The sequence below is a fragment of the Macaca fascicularis genome, chromosome 14 (genome assembly GCF_037993035.2).
Source record: "Macaca fascicularis isolate 582-1 chromosome 14, T2T-MFA8v1.1".
In the NCBI taxonomy this organism is placed as follows: Eukaryota; Metazoa; Chordata; class Mammalia; order Primates; family Cercopithecidae; genus Macaca; species Macaca fascicularis.
In genome coordinates, this window is record NC_088388.1 from 18,927,485 (window position 1) to 18,947,884 (window position 20,400).

Consider the following 20,400-nt stretch of genomic DNA (forward strand, 5'->3'; position numbering starts at 1 on the left):
GGCCTCTGAGACCCCTCTGGAATTGGCAGTCCCCTGCAAATTTTCTAGGGGCATGTCCCAGAGGACAATGAAAGGGAGACAAACAGCCCATTCTGGCATGCTTTTCAGGATCTCTCACTCCAAACAAGAAAGTCTGAGAGGCCTCGTAAAAATAAATATGGCTTAGTACTCCTGGCACAAGAGCAGTTTCTGACAGCCAAGACTTAACTCACCCTAGGGGGTGACCCAGACAGGGACTATGCACTAAACTAGTTTCTTACCCATTGATATTCCCAGTGACTCACAGCAGCCAGGGATGACTCTGCACACCAGAACTGTGCTGAACCTTAGAGAAGGACTTGGGATGCACATAGGAAATAGTCTCTCGAGCTGAGTCAGACAGGGACAGCCAGCCTCTCATTTCTTCTCCAATTCCAGAAAAACAACACAAATCATGCCTCTGGAAAGGAACCTGTCCTTTGCATACAGAGTGGAAACTGTTTACAACTTCTTAATCCCCTGACACTGAAAGTATGGGGACCGCCTGTCCTGGATTTTTTTGGGACAACTGTACTCATTCTACCACATGTCCCTGGTTTTCAGATGGAAAAAAATATGGTCTCCAGAATCCCAAGGTCTTTCCCAACAGATTTAAAAAAAAGTCTTCGGCCAGGCACAGTGGCTCACGTCTATAATTCCAGCACTTTGGGAGGCCGAAGCGGGCGAATCACCTGAGGTCAGGAGTTCGAGACCAGCCTGACCAACGTGGAGAAATCCCGTCTCTACGAAAAATACAAAATTAGCCAGATGTGGTGGCGCATGCCTGTAATCCCAGCTACTTAGGAGGCTGAGGCAGGAGAATCGCTTGAACCCGGGAGGCGGAGGTTGCAGTGAGACAAGATGGCGCCATTGCACTCCAGCCTGGGCAACAAGAGCAAAACTCCATCTCAAAAAAGAAAAAGAAAAAAGAAAAAAAAAAAGCAAGTCTTCATAAGCAACATATATGAAACCCTGAGAATAACCAAACCTGTATTAAGAAATGAGAGGTGGGGGCCGGGCGCGGTGGCTCAAGCCTGTAATCCCAGCACTTTGGGAGGCCGAGACGGGCGGATCACGAGGTCAAGAGATCGAGACCATCCTGGCTAACCTGGTGAAACCCCGTCTCTACTAAAAAAATACAAAAAAAAAAAAACTAGCCGGGCGAGGTGGCGGGTGCCTGTAGTCTCAGCTACTCGGGGAGGCTGAGGCAGGAGAATGGCGTAAACCCGGGAGGCGGAGCTTGCAGTGAGCTGAGATCCGGCCACTGCACTCCAGCCTGGGCGACGGAGCGAGACTCCGTCTCAAAAAAAAAAAAAAAAAAAAAAAAGGAAGGAGGGTGCGGAGGAATCAGCCTCTACTTTTTACGTTTTTTTTTCTCCTTGGATTTTAGGCTATGGTACCTGATTTGAGGCCAGAAAGGTTGACTGTCTTTCCTAGCCCCAAGATCATGTAAACCTGACCTAACTCTACTGCCGCCTTCAGTCAGCAAAAAGAACTACACACCCAGAAAATGCTTCAGTAATAGTTACCATGGTGATGCTAGTTCAACCACATTGCATCTGGGTAAAAATTTCAGGCAAAACAATACAGAAAACTACTGCCTAACAAGGATTTAACACCTTACATCTTTTTGTTGTTGTTGTTGCTGTTGCTGTTGCAAAGTACGGTTCATCTTAGCTTTGGTAAAAGATGGTAATTCGAAGTGAAAGCATTGAAAAAAACAAGCAAGGATGAAATGTCAATGTATCTATTTGGAGAAATCCAATAACCACTTTGCACTATGCCAAATTACTTTCCCCTCAGCTAACAGGGGCATTTGGGTCTTCCTGACTGTATTTACTGGTGAGGAAAGTGAGTTAATGAAATCCATAGACGATCCAAAGCCAGGAAATGCTGGCATGTCAGCTGGGAGGGAAAAAAACGATATACTGGGCCATCAGAAAGTTGGACATTTGGGCAAAAGGAACAAAACAAGATTCAACCTGGAAAAATGGAAGGTGGTGAAATTAACCCGTATTATTAATATGCATTAGGCAGAGTAGACCACAAAAGGAAGGAAGACTAGAGACAAGTTTATGATTTTATGTAGTAAATCAAAAGTTAAATCTGAGGGAAGGACCTACAGACTGGGGCTGGAAGGAGGCTGAGGGCTTTGTGGGAGTGCAGTTGCCCATGAGGACTTCTTTCCTGATCCCCTCCCTTCCTTGTCGGGATCACAAAGTCAAAGAAGGTGAAGAGGCTAACAACGGTGATTTACAAAGACAGCAAGGAGGAACTAAGTCTGTCTGGGCCGAATCTGGGCGTCTGAGCTGGAGCAACAGGACCCAGACAACCATCTCAGGAAATGAGTGAATGAAAAGAGGGGGTCGGTGAATTATTTAGCCCAAGAACAACGCTGCCTAGACCGGGGGAGGCGAGGGAGAAGACAATCTCAGAAAAGGAATTTTGACAGTGAGAACGCTAGTTAAGATACAGCACTCCAGGCCCCCTGATGTCCGTTGTTTGATGTCAATAAAGACCCAAGAGGATTATGCATCCGCAAGCCTTGCGTATTCGGAGACATCAATAAAGTCTGGACTTGGGGCGGGTAGGGGGGGCCGGGGTCACGTCCAGGCGACTTGGGTCAGCTCAGGTGCTCCTCTGAAGCATAGAGCTGGAGTGAGTGGGGGCAAGACTTGCCGCTAGGATAATTTTTTTTTTTTTTTAAGTTAGGGACATTCAAGCAGTAGTAATAGGGACAGGGAGGGGGCTCTCTCTCGGGCCAGGAATGTGGGGGCGGCCTGAGGAGGAGCGGGGCCCCGCGCAGGAGACGCCGGCGGGTGGGGTCGGGGGACCGGGGAGCCGAGGCCGAGGGCGGGAAGGGGCCGGGCCGGCGCTGGGGGCGGGCCCAGGCGCGGTGGCGGTGGCGGGGGCTGCGGCGCGGGGGGCGGGGCGGCCGGGCCCGGGACACCCCCTCCCGGTCCCCTGGCGGGGCAGCGTCGGCTCTGGCAGCACTGGAGGAGGCGGCGGCGTCCGGAGGGCGACTTGCGGGGCGCGCAGGCCGCCGTGGACCCGGGACGCTTCCCCCTCGGGGACCCTCCGCGGGCTTCGCCACCGCGCCGTCCCGCGGGAGTCGGCAGGACCCCGGGCGGGCGGCGCGGGCGGCACCATGAGGCGGCAGTGGGGCGCGCTGCTGCTTGGCGCCCTGCTCTGCGCACACGGTAAGCGGCGCCCGCCGGGAAAGTTTGTCCCTGGGTCCGGCCGCTGCAGGACTCCCCTCCCGGTACCCGGACGGCGCGGGCTGGGGCCTGAGACCCCTCGCCCTCGCTCCTAGCCGTGGCCCTGGGGCTGTGTGCTGGGGAGTGGACCCGGAGCGGCCCCGCTCCAGCAGCCCGAGCGGGGGCATCAGCGGAGGCGCTCCAGCGGGCTCGGGTCTGGGCCGGGGCGCGGGTAAGGTCCGGGGCGTTCGTTTGCTCGCCCTCCCTCACTGCTCTTTTAAGAGCGGGGGCTGCTTCCCTTTAAGGTTAGGACGGGGGCTCTGTGTCCTTGGTGCGAATGAATGCGTGCGAAGAAAGAGAGGCGGGCGAAGAGGGTCGCTAAACCCGTAAATTTTAAATAGCTCTCCTTCCTGGGGCTGGGGGCTCGGGCGGGTTGCGGAGAAGGGCCCCGGTGGAATCTGAGTACTTGGGCACCGGGATTCCTCTACTTGGAGAACAATTCCCGGACTCCAGGTCTTGCTCCCACCAAGGGACTCTGGGACACTGTTTGCGGGCAGCATCTCCCCTCGGCGGTGTTTCGGGGTCCCTCTCTTGGCTGCGGCCAGTCAATTTCCAGCCCTGGATCGTCCCCAGGGGAGGTGGTTGGAAAGGGGGAAGAGGAGAAATATAGGGGAAAAAACTGCTGGAAGGCTCCCTCAGATCTGCCCTGGCCGGGGCAGGGGGGCAGGGGGCGGGTATCCCTGAACCCCAGAAAGCAACCTCCCGGCCCGCGCGGCGGGGTCCGGGCCCTCAGGGGAGCTGGACGGCTGCAGCAGGACTCCTTGGTGCCCATACCCCCTGTTGTGTGTGACTAGGGCTCCGGTGGAATCGGCTTCTCCGCGGCCTCTTAACGACCGTGGGTGCACCCCGTGATTGAGCAGCTGCCTCTAGTTTGTGCCCAGAGATCAAAGAACTTTGATCTTTGAACCCCAGCCCTATTCACCCATCGCTATTCATCGTGGCGGGAGTTCCGAGTCTCCCCATTTTCCTCGCAGCCCCGATGTAGGGAGCTGGGGCTCAGAATGAAGGGGTCTGCAGATCCTGCCTGGCCTTGCACCGGTTCTTTATTTCACGTAGGACAGCTCGTGTGGAAAAAGTCAGTGCAGATTTCGGAACTTGCCTGGCAGGGCGTGGAGATGTCTGGGCACTCGTTTTAAAGATTGGTTTACCTCCCAAATCCAAAACAGAGTTTTCATGTCTGTTATTTAAACTACCTGTGGGTTTTCAGGGGCTTTTTCCGTGTCCTCTCCAGCCCGGACTGAGCCCTTTCTCTCTGAGGAGCGGTAGCCTGGCCGGCCCACGTTCCGCTCCGCTCTGCGCTCTCCCCTCCCCGGCTCTCCTGGATGGTTATTTGTAGCCTCTTTGGCGTGTTGGGACAGCGGCCCTACTGGGGTAGGAATGTAGCTGTTCTTCCCACCACATGGGCCCCTTAAAGGGACAGCTTTGCTTTTTGGGGGGTTTCCCCCTTCGGGTTGCAAGGGAAGGGGATGGAACTTTCCTCTCGGCCCCCTGGAGGAAGTTTTGAAAAAGATCAAGGGAAATGGCAAGGCACTGCGGAAAAAAAAAAAATTAGGGTTAAAACGGATACCAACAAAGCCAGAGAGGAGATTGTCGCCTTCTGCCCTAGGGAAGGGGGAGCTGGAAGGTTCCGGGCTGAGACTGGCCAAGAAGATTTTACTGCTCCAGAGCTGTCAACGCTGCAAATATTACATGTGCATAGAGGAAGGGGGTGAGAATGGGGGGAGAGAACTGCGTATGTCTAATGTTTCACAGAAAAAGAATGGGAGGATTCGTGGTAACTCTTTTAGGCTTCTTTTTTTTTTTTTGGAGAGGGTGTCACTCTGTTGTCCAGGCTGGAGTGCAGTGGGGCAATCATAGCTCACTACAACCTCGACCTCCCAAGCTCAAGTGATCTTGTCATCTCAGCCTCCTGAGTAACTGGGACTACAGGCATGCACCACCGCACCCTACAAATTTTTGGGTTTTTTTCTAGAGATGGGATTTCACCATGTTGCCAAGGCTGGTCTCCAACTCCTGGACTCAAGCAATCCACCTGCCTCAGCCTCCCAAAGTGCTGATATTACAGGTGTGAGCCACTGTGTCCAGCCCAGGTTTCTTTTTAAGGAAAAAAGTTTAATAGAAATGTCTAAGCATGGAAAGCTTTCTGTGCACATGTTTGTAAGGGTAGGCAGTGGCGTGAAGGTATACACATCACCTGGCCTGATACTGAGCCACCCTCGGCAGTCTGGAGGGGTCAGATTCACAGTTCACCAGTGAGATTGAGCAGTTTCAGAGCCTGGAACCAGCACAACGAAAAAAAACAACCAAAAATACCACCAACACATCTTTTGTACTGACAATTCCAGGGGCTCAGGGAGACAGCAGTTGTGATAAATGTAGTAGTAGATCCATTAGGCAGACCTGACCTCAGCAAGGCATGAATTAAAGACACTAAAGTTTGAGGTGACATTGGGAGGCTGAGACTAGCGGATCACTTGAGGCCAGGAGTTCAAGACCAGCCTGGCCAACATGGCGAAACCCTGTAATTTTGTAAAAATACAAAAATTAGCCAGGCATGGTGGTACATGCCTGTAGTCTCCAGCTACTTGAACGGGTGAGACAGGAGAATTTCTTGAACCTGGGAGGCAGAAGTTGCAATGAGCCAAGATCGCTCCACTGCACTCTAGCCTGGGCAACAGAGTGAGACTCTATCTCAATAAATACACAAAGTTTAAGGTGCTTATTTGGATGCTGGTAGTCCTTTGGGCTTTTCCTAGAGCGTATTGGTTTGGACTCAACCCACATAACTCTCCAACCTTAAAGATTTTGGAAGGAAACTTGATGGCTGGTAATAGCCCTTAGCATTTTCATCCTGAAGATTGAAGTAAAGGCATAGATGACAAGCATTGGAAGAGTGGAAACTGTGTTTGTTCTGGAGGTCTCATCCAGGTAAGGGAAATGTTAAAACTTCCTGCCTAGGTGTGCTTGGGTAGATAGAAGGTCGTATCTGAGAATAAGTGCAGAGCAATTGAGCTGAGACTGGTCTCCTTTCCATCTCGCTGTTGTCGTGACCATGGTTGTCATGGTGCTTGAGTGACCTTGTCCTTGATCTGTTGGACTTGTGAAACATACTTGGCTTGTCACTGATTTTGGATTTCCTCTTCTGTACCCTGATGAATATCGGATAACATCTTTTGGACTGGCACGTGGTATTAAGAATGACAGGTGCAAGGGAACCAAGTCTGGCCATGTCTGATACAGAGCACGTTGGGTATGTCCATCTTCTGGGCCAGCAAAGAACACAGGAGGTCACAGAAGACAGAGTGTTTTATAGCTGTTCGCTCACTCTTTCTGCTGATTAACTGCCAGTCTTAACTGTTAGAAGGAAAATGGGAGAAATTGTTTATGTTGCTGCCCCTTTAAAGAAAAAATAAATACTGAAGGTTCCTGAATAGGAACAGAATTTCAGGGACTACTTTAAGAAGTAGTCTTGTCTTTTCTATGATTGGGCAAAATTATGAGACAGTCTGTGCCCTTGGTCGACTGGGTCTGTTAGCCTGTTCCAGCCACGGTCTCTCTACATTCCTTGATGCAGCTTAGCCACGAGTTTTGTCACAGTTGCCTGGACATGGGGCATCTGGGCCCCAGACTATGTCTGGACTGCCATCTCATCTTTAGCAGCGGAAGCCCTCCTCCCCTCCTCAGCCTGTGAGGATTCAGTGTCCCAGGGAAGACTCAGTGCTGACTGGTTAGCTGGCAGAGCCTGAGTTTGGCCTTATAAATAGTTCTGATGACTGCATGGGTTTGCCACTCTCACTCCGGCTTAGAGCTGGCAAGGATGAGTTCTTCCTCGTACAATCGGGAGCATTCCTCAAACCGGGCTCCACACCCATTCACTTGTTCATTCATTCAGCAAGCACACATATGTCAAGCATTAATATAATCACTGTATACGAAGCTCGGTAATTAAGAAGCACCCACAGACCTGGGTTTGAATCTTGGCTCTGGCAATTCTTGGTGACCCTGTGCAAAATCTCCCTGAACCTCAGGGTTGTTACCTGCAAAGGTGAGTAGGGTAGAGGAAGGAAAGTAGTAATAAATTATCACATAGGAATATCATAAAACTTACATGAGATAATAGCATGTTCAAACCATGCAGCACAGAGCTTGGCAACTACTGTGTTACTACAGAGCTAGATAAAAGCTGTAAGCAAAGTCAGGTAAGTGGATCAGAGATGATTCTTGGCTTTAGAACATGGGAGCCAGGTAAATAATTATGCTACCGTGTGCCGTGCTAAAATTGAGACTTACTCCTTCGTTCATTGCAGCTGGTCTTTTGCTTGTCTCTTTTAAAGATCTGCCCCTTCTTTCTCCCCTTGAAAACGTGACAGAACCGAAGCATAGTTCCCACTTGTGCCCACTCCTAGAAAAGTGATCTACTAAGCTATAGCATCAGTCTAGGGGAACTCATGTCACCTTAGTTCTCTTGAGAGAGGTCTGGGGAAATGGAGCTTTTCCTCTGAGAGCTTCCCTTCTTAAGTGGTCAGGGATGCAGCCTAGCAACTTCTCCCCCTACAATTCCTGTGACATGGGATGAGAGGGGCTGGCCAGGGACTCTTGTAGCTGGAACAGTTTAGAATTCCAAGCCCTCTCTCCCATTGGCCTGAGAAAGGAGTCAGGCTCCAGAGCTCATAAGGTAGTAATTGCCCCAATTTGGGAGCTGGGCTGTTGTGGAGTGTGCAGGCCTAATTGATGTGGGTCTCCAGCCCCGAATGGCCCCCAACCCCCAGCTCCTCCACCTCAAAGTTTGACCTCTGTTGTCTCTTTTGTTTCTTCTTTTTAAGTTGGTGCCAGTGATGTGATGTTTTTGGGAGCTGCGGAAAGTTGACCGTAACCAAGAGCAGCTGTTAAAAAGAGCCAATTCTCTAGCTTCCTGGCGGTCGTTTGACTCCATTTTCTGTTGTGCATTTTTGATTTAGCAAGAAGCAAACATCCTAGGTGCCCTTGAGCGCCTCTTACGCCCATCTAAGCAGACTTCATCCTTTCACTGCTCGTAGATTCCCATGCTGGCTCACAGATAAGCGGACTCACTGTTAGCGCTCCCTGACGCCCTGTTTCCCCTGCGGAATAGGACTCCCCCATCATTCAGGTTCGAAAGAGGAGGGCAGGGGCGCTGCCTGGGACCCAACTGGGGAAAGCCTAGCTGGGACTTGCTGCAAGCCCTGACTTGGCCTATGGGAGCTCCCCCTCACCTCTGTGCAGAGCTGAGGATCAGAGCGGCAAGCAGAGCCGGAAACAAAAGACTGGGAGCAAACCTCCCATCTGGCTGAGAGGCAGTGACACAGAGGTGCTGCTGCATAATTTATCACCGGAGCCGGAGGTTTTCTGGAGCTGGGAAGCTCCTGGCTCCAGGCAGTGCCTTTTTGCAGGAGAGGTACGCTCCCTCTGTCTGGGTGTAGGGCGAAGCAGGTACAGGGAAGGGTATCGGGAGAGACACCTGATTAGCATGTGAAATAAAGAAGCTGCAAGGTTGTAAGTGCCTCCAGGGATCTCTCCAAGCTCGGCAGCTCCACTTCCTGTCACGCCTGGGGGGAGGTGGGGAGGGGTAGCCCTCTAAGTGTTCCCTTCCTATGTTCCCGTGGCCCCAGCCTTGGAGCTGGCCTGCAACCACGTGCCAGCATGGATGAGTACAACAGACAGCTTCTCTGTTGAGTTGACTGTAGCCTCCTTCTAACCAAGTGGACAGGCCAGGTTATGACATCCACAAGCCTAGCAAATAGGAAAGGGGAGCCCCAGGCTTTCCACCTTCCGGCCCTGGGCAGTTTAAACAAGAAGTTTCAACTACAGGCTCCGAAAGCCAGTAAAAGCCAACAACTCTACAATGTATCTTCCCCAAATGAGAATTTCTGCTCTTCTAGGAATGATCTCCTCCAATGACAATTTTTGCAAATTGTGGGAAGTGTGGATTTACAAACTAGGATATGCGGTCTAAAAAATCCAAATATATTTCTGGAGCAGTTAGCATTTTTGAGAGCTTTGCTGTGTCCCTGGCACTGTGATAAGCATTTAGTATATGATATCACATTTATCCCTCACAATATCCTTATGAGGTAGGTACCATTAGATTCCTGTCTTACATTGGCCAGGTGTGGCGGCTCACGCCTATAATCTCAGCACTTTGGGAGGCTGGAGTGGGTGGATTACTTGAGGTCAGGAGTTCGAGACCAGCCTGGCCAACATGGTGAAACCCCATGTCTACTAAAAATACAAAAATTAGCTGATGTGGTGGCACATGTCTGTAGTCTCAGCTACTCAGGAGACTGAGGCTGAGGTGGGAGAATCGCTTGAACCTGGGAGGCAGAGGTTGCAGTGAGCCAAGATTGTGCCACTGCTCTCTAGGCTGAGCAACAGAGCAAGACTCCATCTCAAAAAAACAAAAACAAAAAACAGATTCCCATCTTACAGATGGGAAACAGGCTTAGAGCAGTTTGCTCTCATACAAGTAGTGAGTAACTGAACCAGGATTTGAACCCAGAGTCTAAGCTGTTAACCCCCAATCCCATGCTACCCCTCGAAATAGAATATTTTCAAGCCAGGCTATCCCAGAAGATCTAGGTTGGGAAGGTCTATATTTCACCTTGGATTGACCTCTCCTCTCTGTTTTCAGACATCTCCTTCTCAGGGAGTCTCAATGCATAAGGAATTACTTCTCAGGTGCTTTTTGAGGGAGAGAGACTTTATTTACTTTTTTTTTTTTTTTAAACAGGGTCTCACTCTATTGCCAAGGCTGGAGTGCAGTGGCATGATCATAGCTCACTGTAGCCTTGAACTCATGGGCTCAGAAGAAGCGAGAGACTTTAGAAGGCTTCCAGAAAATGTGGTTTGTTGCTCCCTGAGCAACCACAAACAAATGTAGTTTATTACTGTGTGGACTTTCTGATTTGAGATGCAGGGGGAGAGGAAAGCAATATTTTGAGCAGCGCTTCACAGAGCACAGCCATGTTTGAGCCCTGTTGGATTTGTGAAATCTGTTGACAGCTTCCAGGTAGGGCAGGTAGAATTTTGAGGATCTATACCAAGACAGCCTGGCATTGGCTACATTACTGGGTTGAGAGAGAGGACATATCCAGATGAAGATAATGGGATTAGTACAAATAACAAGAACAACAATAACAGCTGTCTAGTATGAACTTCATATGTATTATCTCATTTAGACCTCTTAGCAACCCTATGAAATAGATACTGTTGTTACTCCTGTTTTACAACAGTGGAAACAAATCCATTTCTTAATTGCTTTACGTTCTGGATTCTCTCTCCTGTCCTTGGCTCCTCAGAATTAGTTGGTGATAAATTAGCCAAGGATCTGCCGGGTGTGGTGGCTCATGCCTGTAATCCCAGTGCTTTGGGAGGTCGAGACAGGCGGTTCACTTGAGGCCAGGAGTTCGAGACCAGCCTGGTCAACATGGAGAAACCCTGTCTCTACTCTAAAAATACAAAAGTTAGCCAGGTGTGGTGGTACATGCCTGTAGTCTCAGCTACCTGGGAGGCTGAGGCAGGAGAATGACTTGAACCCGGGAGACGGAGGTTGCAGTGAGCTGAGATTGTGCCACTGCACTCCAGCCTGGGTGACAGAGCAAGACTCCATCCCAAAAAAAAAAAGGCAAGGATAAAGGATACCATGTGCCTCAAGCTCTTCCAGAGAAAGGCAGTAAAGCAAGACTGTGGTTATTCATGCCACCAACTTAACCCATGGGGGGTGGTACTGCTGCCTGGTACATGGTAGGGTTTTTAAACATCTCAAGTCCTAAAATAGCAGGTCTTAATCATGGAGTGGTTGGATGTGACAGTTCTGGGGTAAGCCAAATCTTTAATAGTAATAGCAAGAGCTATTATTTATTGAGCACATAGTATGTGCCAGGCAGTCCTTTTTATGAATTAACTAATTTATTTCTCATAACTTCCCTGTAAGGTGTGGGCTTTTATTGTCCCAATTTTCCTGTTGAGAAAATTGGATAGAAAGAGATTAAATAACTGCCCAGGGTCAGACAGCTAGGAACTAGCAGAGTCAGGATTTTTATCCTGGGAAGTTTTGTTCCTATGTGCTTAACATTATGTTCTTCTGCCTCATAACTTTGGAGGCTAACCATTAAGGACTTCTTTTCTATATGTAACAGTAGCAAGAGAGGGCTGATCTTGCTTGGATCTGTAATCACGTGCCTGATAGTGTCCCTTTTGAAACGACCCACTGAGGAGAAGACTGCACCTGGTAGATTTTCCAAACCAACCAAGTTAAGCTGGCCTCTAGGGATCAGGGGAATAAGAGGGACCATGGGACAGAAATAAGTAGAGTCATGGCGTGTCCGTTTTACAGCTGGATAATACAGCTGGTGAAAGAACTCTTGTAGGAGAAAGGAGTAAACAAAACCTGGATAGGACTAAGAGGCTGCCTTGCAAAGGAAAAGATACGTGTTCTCTTGGGTACTGGTTAGGTAGGAAATAGCTACTTTTATTTATGATATTCTGAGTCCCTTTTCTTTTGACTCCAGCTTTCATAAGATTTTAAAGGAGTGTTTCATTCATTCATTCATTCAACAAACTTGTATTTATTGCTGCCAGTGGATAAAAGGAGAGAGGCATATGCTAACATGCTTTATAAATGAATAGTGATTCCTCCTTTTCTCGTTGTAATCCTAATACCTTCCACACCGGGGTAGCCACCAGACTCCAGAACACTCACAGGGCATTCCTTAAGCCTTCTCATCTCTGGTTCAACTTGAAAAAGCTGCTCTGTAGCTGTGTGTAGTCACGGTCTACCCATGTGCCTCCACGTGACAGGTGTGGTCCACCTTCAGCTGTGCATTCTGTGGAATGGTGGAGAGCAGCGCCTCTCAACACTTGAGTGTGCATCGGTGTCACCTGGAAAGCTTACTGAAAGTCCAGACTCTGAGATCACACTAAGAGAAGAATACTAGTTTAAGTATCAGAATGGGGCTGCCATCCTGGCTCTCCCACATACCTCATGACCTTGGCCAAAGCAGGTGCCCTTACAAGTTGAATAGGCCCTGCAGTCATTGCTCAGGGTTATTGTAATGATTCAATGAGAATGCAAGTGCATATGCAAAAGTAGCTTGCACACTAAAGAGAAATTGCAAAGTATAATTATTTGTTATCAGAAGCACTGTTCCTTCCTGGACCAACAACACTCCAGTGCTGATTCAAAAGTGCTGGGATGCCAGACTTTCCCCGCTTCATTACTTTACCTTCAGGCGAGGGAAATAAGTCTTTACCTTAGCAGTAACCAGAAAGAGGTCACTGTGTGAGACCCATAAACTCACTGCATATTTGCTATTGGAGAACACATCAAAGAGAAGGACCCAGAAGTTGTAAATTCCCCCTTTTGACCTTGGGGTTTTGGAGATTCTTGCAAGAGTAATACCATTTATTGGGAAGCAGTATAATCACCTGCCTGGGTGTGAATGCTGGCCTCAACCCTTAGTACTTGTGCAATCTATCTACAGACTTAACCTTTCTGTGGTTCATTGTCCCCAGCTGTAAAGTGGTGATAATATTAGGTTGGCGCAAAAGTAATTGCGATTTTTGTCATTAAAAGTAATGGCAAAAACCACGATTGCTTTTGCGTCAACCTAATAACACTACCACCTCCAAGGGTTGTTGAGAGCCTTCCGTGATGTCGCATACGAAAAGTACTTAGTAAAGTACTCGGAGGGCACCTGGTAAGTATTTAATAAATGATGGCGCCAGGCACAGTGGCTCACACCTGTAATCCCAGCACTTTGGGAGGCTGAGGTGGGCGGATCATGAGGTCAGGAGTTCAAGACCAGCCTGGCCAACATGGTGAATCCCCGTCTCTACTAAAACTACAAAAATTGGCCAGGCGCACTGATGGGCACCTGTAATCCCAGCTACTCAGTAGACTGAGGCAGGAGAACTGCTTCCCAGGAGGCGAAGGTTGCAGTGAGCCAAGATCGTGCCACTGCACTCCAGCCTGGGCAAAAGAGCAAGACTCCATCTTGGAAAAAAAAAAAATGATGGTTGTATTATTATGAAGCTTTTGCTGTGTGTTAGCCCTGTGCTAAGCAGTTCATATGGGTTAATCTTTACAAAGCCCTTTGAGGTAGAACTATTCATATTCCCATTTTATGGATGAGGAAACTGAGGCCTGGAGGGATTAACTTGCTCAAAGTTGTAGAATTTGTGGTAGAACCAAAATTTGAAGCTTCGTCTCTCTGACTCTAGAATCTCTGTTGTTTACTACTAAGTAAGGGTGTCTTGTATACCAGATGGATGGTTCCCTTCTTTCCTTTATATCAGGGGTGTCCAGTCTTTTGGCTTCCCTGGGCTGCATTGGAAGAAGGATCGTCTTGGGCCACACATAAAATACATGAACATTAACAACAGCTGATGAGCTAAAGAAAAAAGAAATCACAAATAATCTCATGTTTTAAGGAAGTTTACGAATTTGTGTTGGGCCGCATTCAAAGCCGTCCTGGGCCATGCAAGTCACAGTTTGGACAAGCTTGCTTTACATGAAAACAGTGAGAAATTGGTAAGGTGGCGGGAGTGGGAGAGATGAGATGTAAAAGGTAAGATTTTAGTTCACCTCTAGAGAAAAATCCTATGAGCACATTAACATATATCCCAAAAGCTGGATAGCTTCATGATCAAAGATGGTGAATCGCATTAGGTGGAGGGGCTAGAGCCCAGGCCCCTGGAGGCTAAGGGAGCTTGTGGTGCGGCTGGCAGCTTTCAAGGCCAGAGCATAGCAGAGTGTTCTAATTCAACACTTCTTAAAATGAAGGCTGCATTTTGCCACCCACAGTCATTTGTTTTCTTTCTTCACTCACCATTCTTTTCCTTAAAAAGGGTTAAAAGCTGCCTTTATGATCACAGCCAGGACTTGAGTGAAAAGGCAGAATTCCACCTCTGAGGACCCCAAAGAGACAGCAGTTGTCCAGAAGAGCTGGCTTTTTGGAGTATAATGTGTCTGTTTACTGTATGAATGCCCAAGTCAAGCGTTTGCCTGACCGGTGGCTGCCCGCCCTTCACTGCAGCGGATGCTGAGATGTTGATTTGACATGCAGGAAGTCAAGGCCCTTCAACTGCCTGCAACTAACTTGATGCCCACCGATGGAATGCTTTGTTCCTAAAGTCTGCGCGGGGAACTCAGGACTTCTGTTATCACTCAGCCAAAGGCGGGGGTGGGGCCCTAAAGAAACAAAAGAGCTTAAGGTTCTTCCCTACCAGTAGCCTTTTCATTTGCACGCAGCCCCAGGACTCTTCTACACTTGCTCTATTCTGGTGCTCCAATTTTTAATATCAAAGCCTTTTGGGAAAATTTAACCCCCACGGCCCCACATCTACACACCCCTGCATCCGCACACCCCAGCGTCCATTATTGAACATCTTTGGTGTGCCAAGGCACGAGGTTAGTTTTTTCCACCTTTATTTTCTTATCTAATCTTTGTTGCTTTTTTTTTTTTTTTTGAGACAGAGTCTCGCTGTGTTGCCCAGGCTACAGTGCAGTGGCGTGATCTCTGCTCACTGCAACCTCTGCCTCCGGGGTTCAAGCAATTCTTTTGCTTCAGCCTCCCCGGTAGCTGGGACTACAGGCGTGCACCACCATGCCCAACTAATTTTTATATTTTTAGTAGAGACAGGTTTTCACCATGTTGGCCAAGCTGGTCTCAAACTCCTGACCTCAAGCCCACCTCAGCCTCCCAAAATGCTAGGATTACAGGTGTGAGCCACCAGGTTCAGCTCCTTGTGGCTTTTTTACAAACAAGAAAACTGAAGCTTAGGGAGCTATGTGACTTGCACAAGGTCACCTGGCTGGTCGATGGAACCCAAGTCTGTCTGCTCCAGGTCCAGTGCATTGTCCTCTGCCCAACCTCCTCCTCCAATTCCCCCCCTCCACCCGCCCCATCTTCCTCTCTGTCCTTATCACACCTTTCATCCTGAACTCCCCTCTGGTACATCCCCACTCCGTACTGTGTGTGGTTAGCAGCATTTCTCAACCTCTATTGATGTTTTGGGCCAGATAATTCTTTATCACAGGGGCCTGTCTGCACGTTATAGAATTTTTTTTTTTTTTTTTTTTTTTGAGGCAGAGTTTCGCTCCTGTTGCCCAGGCTGGAGAGAAAGGGCACGATCTCAGCTTACCGCAACCTCTGCCCCCGGGGTTCAAGTGATTCTCCTGCCTAAGCCTCCCAAGTAGCTGGGATTACAGGTGCCCACCACCATACCTGGCTAATGTTTGTATTTTTAGTAGAGACGGGGGTTTCACCACGTTGGCCATGCTGGTCTTGAACTCCTGACCTCAGGTGATCCGCCCACCTGGGCCTCCCAAAATGCTGGGATTGCAGGCATGTAATCCTGTATAGAATTATACAGTTATAGAATCTTTAGCAGCATCCCTAGCTTCTACCCACCAGATGTCAGTAAGCACCACCAAGCATGACAACCAAAAATGTCTCCAAACATTGCTAAATGTCCTCCAGGGGACAAAATATCCCCAGTTGAGATCCACTGATTTAGCCTTATCCTTTTTCTCACCATGATACCCCAGGAAGGGGATCTGTGTACTGGGGAGCCCCATCACATGGAGTGGGATTAAACATCTTTGCTGTTCAGTCCAGCTAGAGTTCACCAAAAGGGTGCCTGTAGCTGTGCTGAGCCCGTCATAGTACTGAAGTTCCTCAGGCTGTGTTGTCCAGGATCTGAGTGAGAAAAGCCCTCCTCCCTTCTCAGAGTTCTCAGGCCAGAAAGGATGGAGTGGGGGCAGGAGCAGCTGGGTCTTTTAGTGCTTCCTGGGGAAGAATCCTCTACCCTGCATTTGCAGAGAGACCCGAAGAGACAGGAGCACTGGGCTTGGAGCAAGGCCTTCCTGTGAGGTCTAGAGACACTGCACCTCACAACTGGACCTCACTTGGCTTCCGCAGGAAATCCTGCATCTTTTTTTTTTTTTTTTTTTTTTTTTTGAGACAAGGTCTCACTTTGTCACCATGACTGGAGTGCAGTGATGAGATCATGGCTCACTGCAGCCTCAACCTCCTGGGCTCAAGTGATCCTCCCACATCAGGCTCCCAAGTAGCTGAGAGTACAGGCGTCCACCACCATGTCTGGCTAACTTTTGTAAATTTCTTTTCTGTAGAGACAGGGTTTCACCATGTTGCCCAGGCTGGTCTCAAAACTGCTATGCTCAAGGGACCCACCACCTCAGTCTCTCAAAGTGCTGATATTACAGGCGTGAGCCACCGCGCCCAGCCCAATCCCGCATCTTTTCTAGGGCAGCTGATTCCCATAGCATGTGGAGGGAGAGGGCCAGGCCTCAGCTGAGAATCTGGTGAAAGCTGTGATTCCTTACACAGAAACGTACATTATACCTGTAGCATCAGGGATTCACAGATCCCAAAAGCCAGCCAGCCAGCCAGCCATCCATCCATTCATCCATCCATCTGTCTATCCATCTGTCCGTCCATCCATCCATCCATCCATCCATCCATCCATCCATCCATCCATACTTCGCAGGCTAGGAAGTTCTACCTTATGCTCACACTTACTCTTGGGGTTGAAATGGAGAGGGAAAGTTCTAGAGCTCTCTCCCTGCTTTTGGAGGGCATGGCAGCACACCTTTTTATCCCAGGCCCTGAGCCCTAGACTAGGCCAAGGAATTGTAATGTGAGACAAGGATGTACATCAAGGAGATGAGCTGCGAGAGAAAAGCTGGACCAGGTACAGAGTATAGGAGGAAGGGTGACAATTTCGAGCTGACTCCTTCTCTGTTTCAGCCCAGACTGAGGGCAGGGCCCAGCTGAGGGGAGGAAGAGGAGAAGAAAGGAAGCGGGAGAGATGAGCCATGCACTGCGGCCCCCTCCTTCCCCAGCTGCGAGCAGAGCAGCCCAGCGGGTTGGATGAATGCTGGGAGGGGGGAGAGTGACCCTGGCAGAACCCTTTGTTCCAGCTGAGGCTGGAGCGGGGCACTGAGCCATTCACACGCCATCCCAGGGCATCCTGCTGGGCACGCTGGGGAGGGGGCACAGCAGCCGGTCATGGGACTTGGCCAGGCAGATAGCTCGATGCTCAATAGGGAAGCCCAGCTGCGTGCTGCTGAAGCCGGGGGAGGGGCTGCATCTGCCAGCCTTCCTCAAGGCTGTGGCCTGTGCCACAGACAGGAAGGCCCTGGCAGGTCCCAGTTCCTCTGCCCTGAGGTGGCCTTGGGGACTCACAGCAGCCCACCCTGCTTCCTGCCCCCCTGTGTGGATTCCTTATCTTAAAGAGGCTCCAGCATTTTAATTACACCATTAGTTCTTGCCCTCCCTGGCCAACATCCCAGGGTCTGGTCCAGGACAGAGGCAGAGCATCCGTATCTCAACCTAGTTTTGGTGAGAAGGATATGGAAACCTCTCAACATCACCCCTTCTGTCCCTTGTTCCTCTTCTTCAAGAGCACCAAACCTCTGAGTGGCATTATTTGTTATTTTGGGTTTTTTTTTTTTTTTCTTTTTTGAGGCAAGGTCTTGCTCTGTTGCACCAGCTGGAGTGCAGTGGTGTGATCATAGCTCACTGCAGCCTTGACCTCCCAGGCTCAAGCAATCCTCCCACCTCAGCCTCCCAAGTAGCTGGGACTACAGGCACGTGCCACTACCCCCAGCTAATTTTTTAGTTTTTTGTAGAAACAAGGTCTCACTATGTTGCCCAGGCTAGTCTCGAACTTCTGGGCTCAAGCAATCCTCCAATCTCAGCCCCTCAAAGTGCTGTGATACAGGTATGAGCCACTGTGCCTAGCCTAGGTGGCATCATCTGTCTCTGGGCCCTTAGAGGTGCTATGCAAAAAAGCCCTGTCATAGAGGGGGTCACCTGGACTCTTTGTAAGCCCAAAGTCAGAGGGTATCTTCTGGATTGTTTATGCCCTGGAGTAGGCATGGTTTTACCGCCTGCATCTCCCTTGAAGTGTCACTGTGACTCTCCCGGTGACAGTGCCCCTTAACTAGGCCCCTCTACTTTCCCCTTGGAATGGGCTTTGGTTGAGTGGGAGCTGAGCCCTCACTGATTCCTCTTCCCTCTGCCCAGGCCTGGCCAGCAGCCCCGAGTGTGCTTGTGGTCGGAGCCACTTCACATGTGCAGTGAGTGCTCTTGGCGAGTGTACCTGCATCCCTGCCCAGTGGCAGTGTGATGGAGACAACGACTGCGGGGACCACAGCGATGAGGACGGATGTAGTAAGTACCTCCCCAGAGGCAGTGGGAGGTGGTGGAGAGGGACCCGGGCGTAGGGGGCAAGGACAAGGCTGATGGAGGGTTCTCGGCATCAACTGTGTTGGACTCAGAGAGTTGGTCTTTTGCAAGCTTAATAGATACTGACGTTTGGGTAGTTTCTTCACTCTATATGGCTCTAACTCTCCTGTGTTTCTTTTTGTTGGTTCATGCATATATGTCCAAGAAAACAAACTTGAAAACAAGTATAAAAGAAGAGAACACACTTGAAACAACAGGGAGTTTCTTTAAATAGGTCTCTCTGTATTTATGTGAATATATGTTTATGTATAGGTACTGCATATTTGTGCATTTTAAAATTTATATACTATACACAAATATTGATTATTTCCATGTTTCTTATTTTGGTATTTTGTACAATAAAACCTTTTTTTTTCTTTTTTTTTTTTTGAGACAGGGTCTCATTCTGTGGCCCAGGCTGGAGTGCAGGGGCGTGATCTTGGCTCACTGCAACCTCCACCTCCCAGGTTCAAGTGATTCTCCTGCCTCAGCCTCCCGAGTAGCTGGGACTACAGGCATGTGCCACCATGCCTGGCTAATTTTATATACTTTTAGTAGAGATGAGGTTTCAACATTTTGGCCAGGCTGTTCTCGAACTCCTGACTTCAATCCAGCCACCTCAGCCTCCCAAAGTGCTGGGATTACAGGCATGAACTACCACACCTGGCCACACCTTTCTTAGTAATATAAACTTTGTAAGAAATCTTGTATTTTCTTAGGCTGGGCACGGTGGCTCACGCCTGTAATCCCAGCACTTTGGGAGGCTTAGGCCGGCAGATCACGAGGTCAGGAAATTGAGACCATCCTGGCTAACACGGTGAAACCCCATCTCTACTAAAAATACAAAACAATTAGCCAGGCGTGGTGGCGGGCGCCTGTAGTCCCATCTACTTGGGAGGCTGAGGCAGGAGAATGACGTGAACCCGGGAGGTGGAGCTTGCAGTGAGCCGAGATTGTGCCATTGCACTCCAGATTGGGCAACAGAGCGAGACTCCGTTTAAAAAAAACGAAGGAATTTTATATTTTCTTTAAATGTCCCTTTTCCCCTAGCATGGTAACATCTGCACAGTTGGCCAGGGTGACCTGTCTTGGATATATAGAAATATCCCTGCTAAGCCAGTTGTCTGGATTAGAGGTGCAATCTCTGACCTAACTGTGACATCTATGTCTGAGGCTGGCTAATTAGTCTAATGGGAACGGAGGTACAACCTGGACCTCATTAACCCTAACCAGTTCAGCTAATTGTGTTGATGATAAATGCTTCACTTTCATGTAGCATTTTCATAGGCATTATATCAAAAGGCCTCTATGAACTGGGTATAATTATCCCCATTGTACAGCCAAAAAGACGTCAGCTCAGAGAGGGTAAATGACTTGCTCAGAGTGCTACGTAATTAACTGGAAATTGAGCCCAGGTGTGTCAATCATTTAACAAGACGAAAAGAGGGGAAAAAAGCGCTTCTTTCTCTTGCTCATGTTTTTCTTATGCTTTCCTAGTGCCTGTGAGTTCTTTGGGTTATTCTTCTTCCCCTGCCCTGTGAACCCTTCACCACAATTCCCTTCTGAATCTCTTAGCTGTAGTTTCTGCTAAGCTTCTCCATCAGCTGGGGATGAGCCTAGGAGTCAGTAAGGAAGGACTATAAAACAGACAAGGGGGCTGGGCGTGGTAGCTCACACCTGTAATCCTAACATGTTGGGAGGCCGAGGCAGGTGGATCTCTTGAGTCCAGGAGTTCGAGACCAGCCTGGCCAACATGGCAAAAACCCATCTCTACTAAAAATCCAAAAAAAATTTTAAAAATTAAAAAAAAGCCAGGTGTGGTGGTGGGCACCTGTAATACCAGCTACTCGGGAGGC

General features: G+C 49.2%; 1 protein-coding gene across 4 annotated transcripts in view; it reads left to right on the forward strand.

Moving 5' to 3' along the window:
- Positions 1–3,010: 3,010 nt before the first annotated feature.
- Positions 3,011–20,400, forward strand: part of LRP4 (LDL receptor related protein 4) — a 60,884-nt gene continuing 43,494 nt past the window's right edge. For all 4 annotated transcript variants that reach the window (XM_065528201.2, XM_005578015.4, XM_015434802.3 and 1 more), the window contains exons 1-2: positions 3,011–3,218; positions 18,344–18,490. In XM_065528201.2, the coding sequence (XP_065384273.1) occupies positions 3,167–3,218; positions 18,344–18,490 (199 nt within the window). In that variant the 5' untranslated portion in view covers positions 3,011–3,166. The remainder of the gene's footprint in view (positions 3,219–18,343; positions 18,491–20,400) is intronic.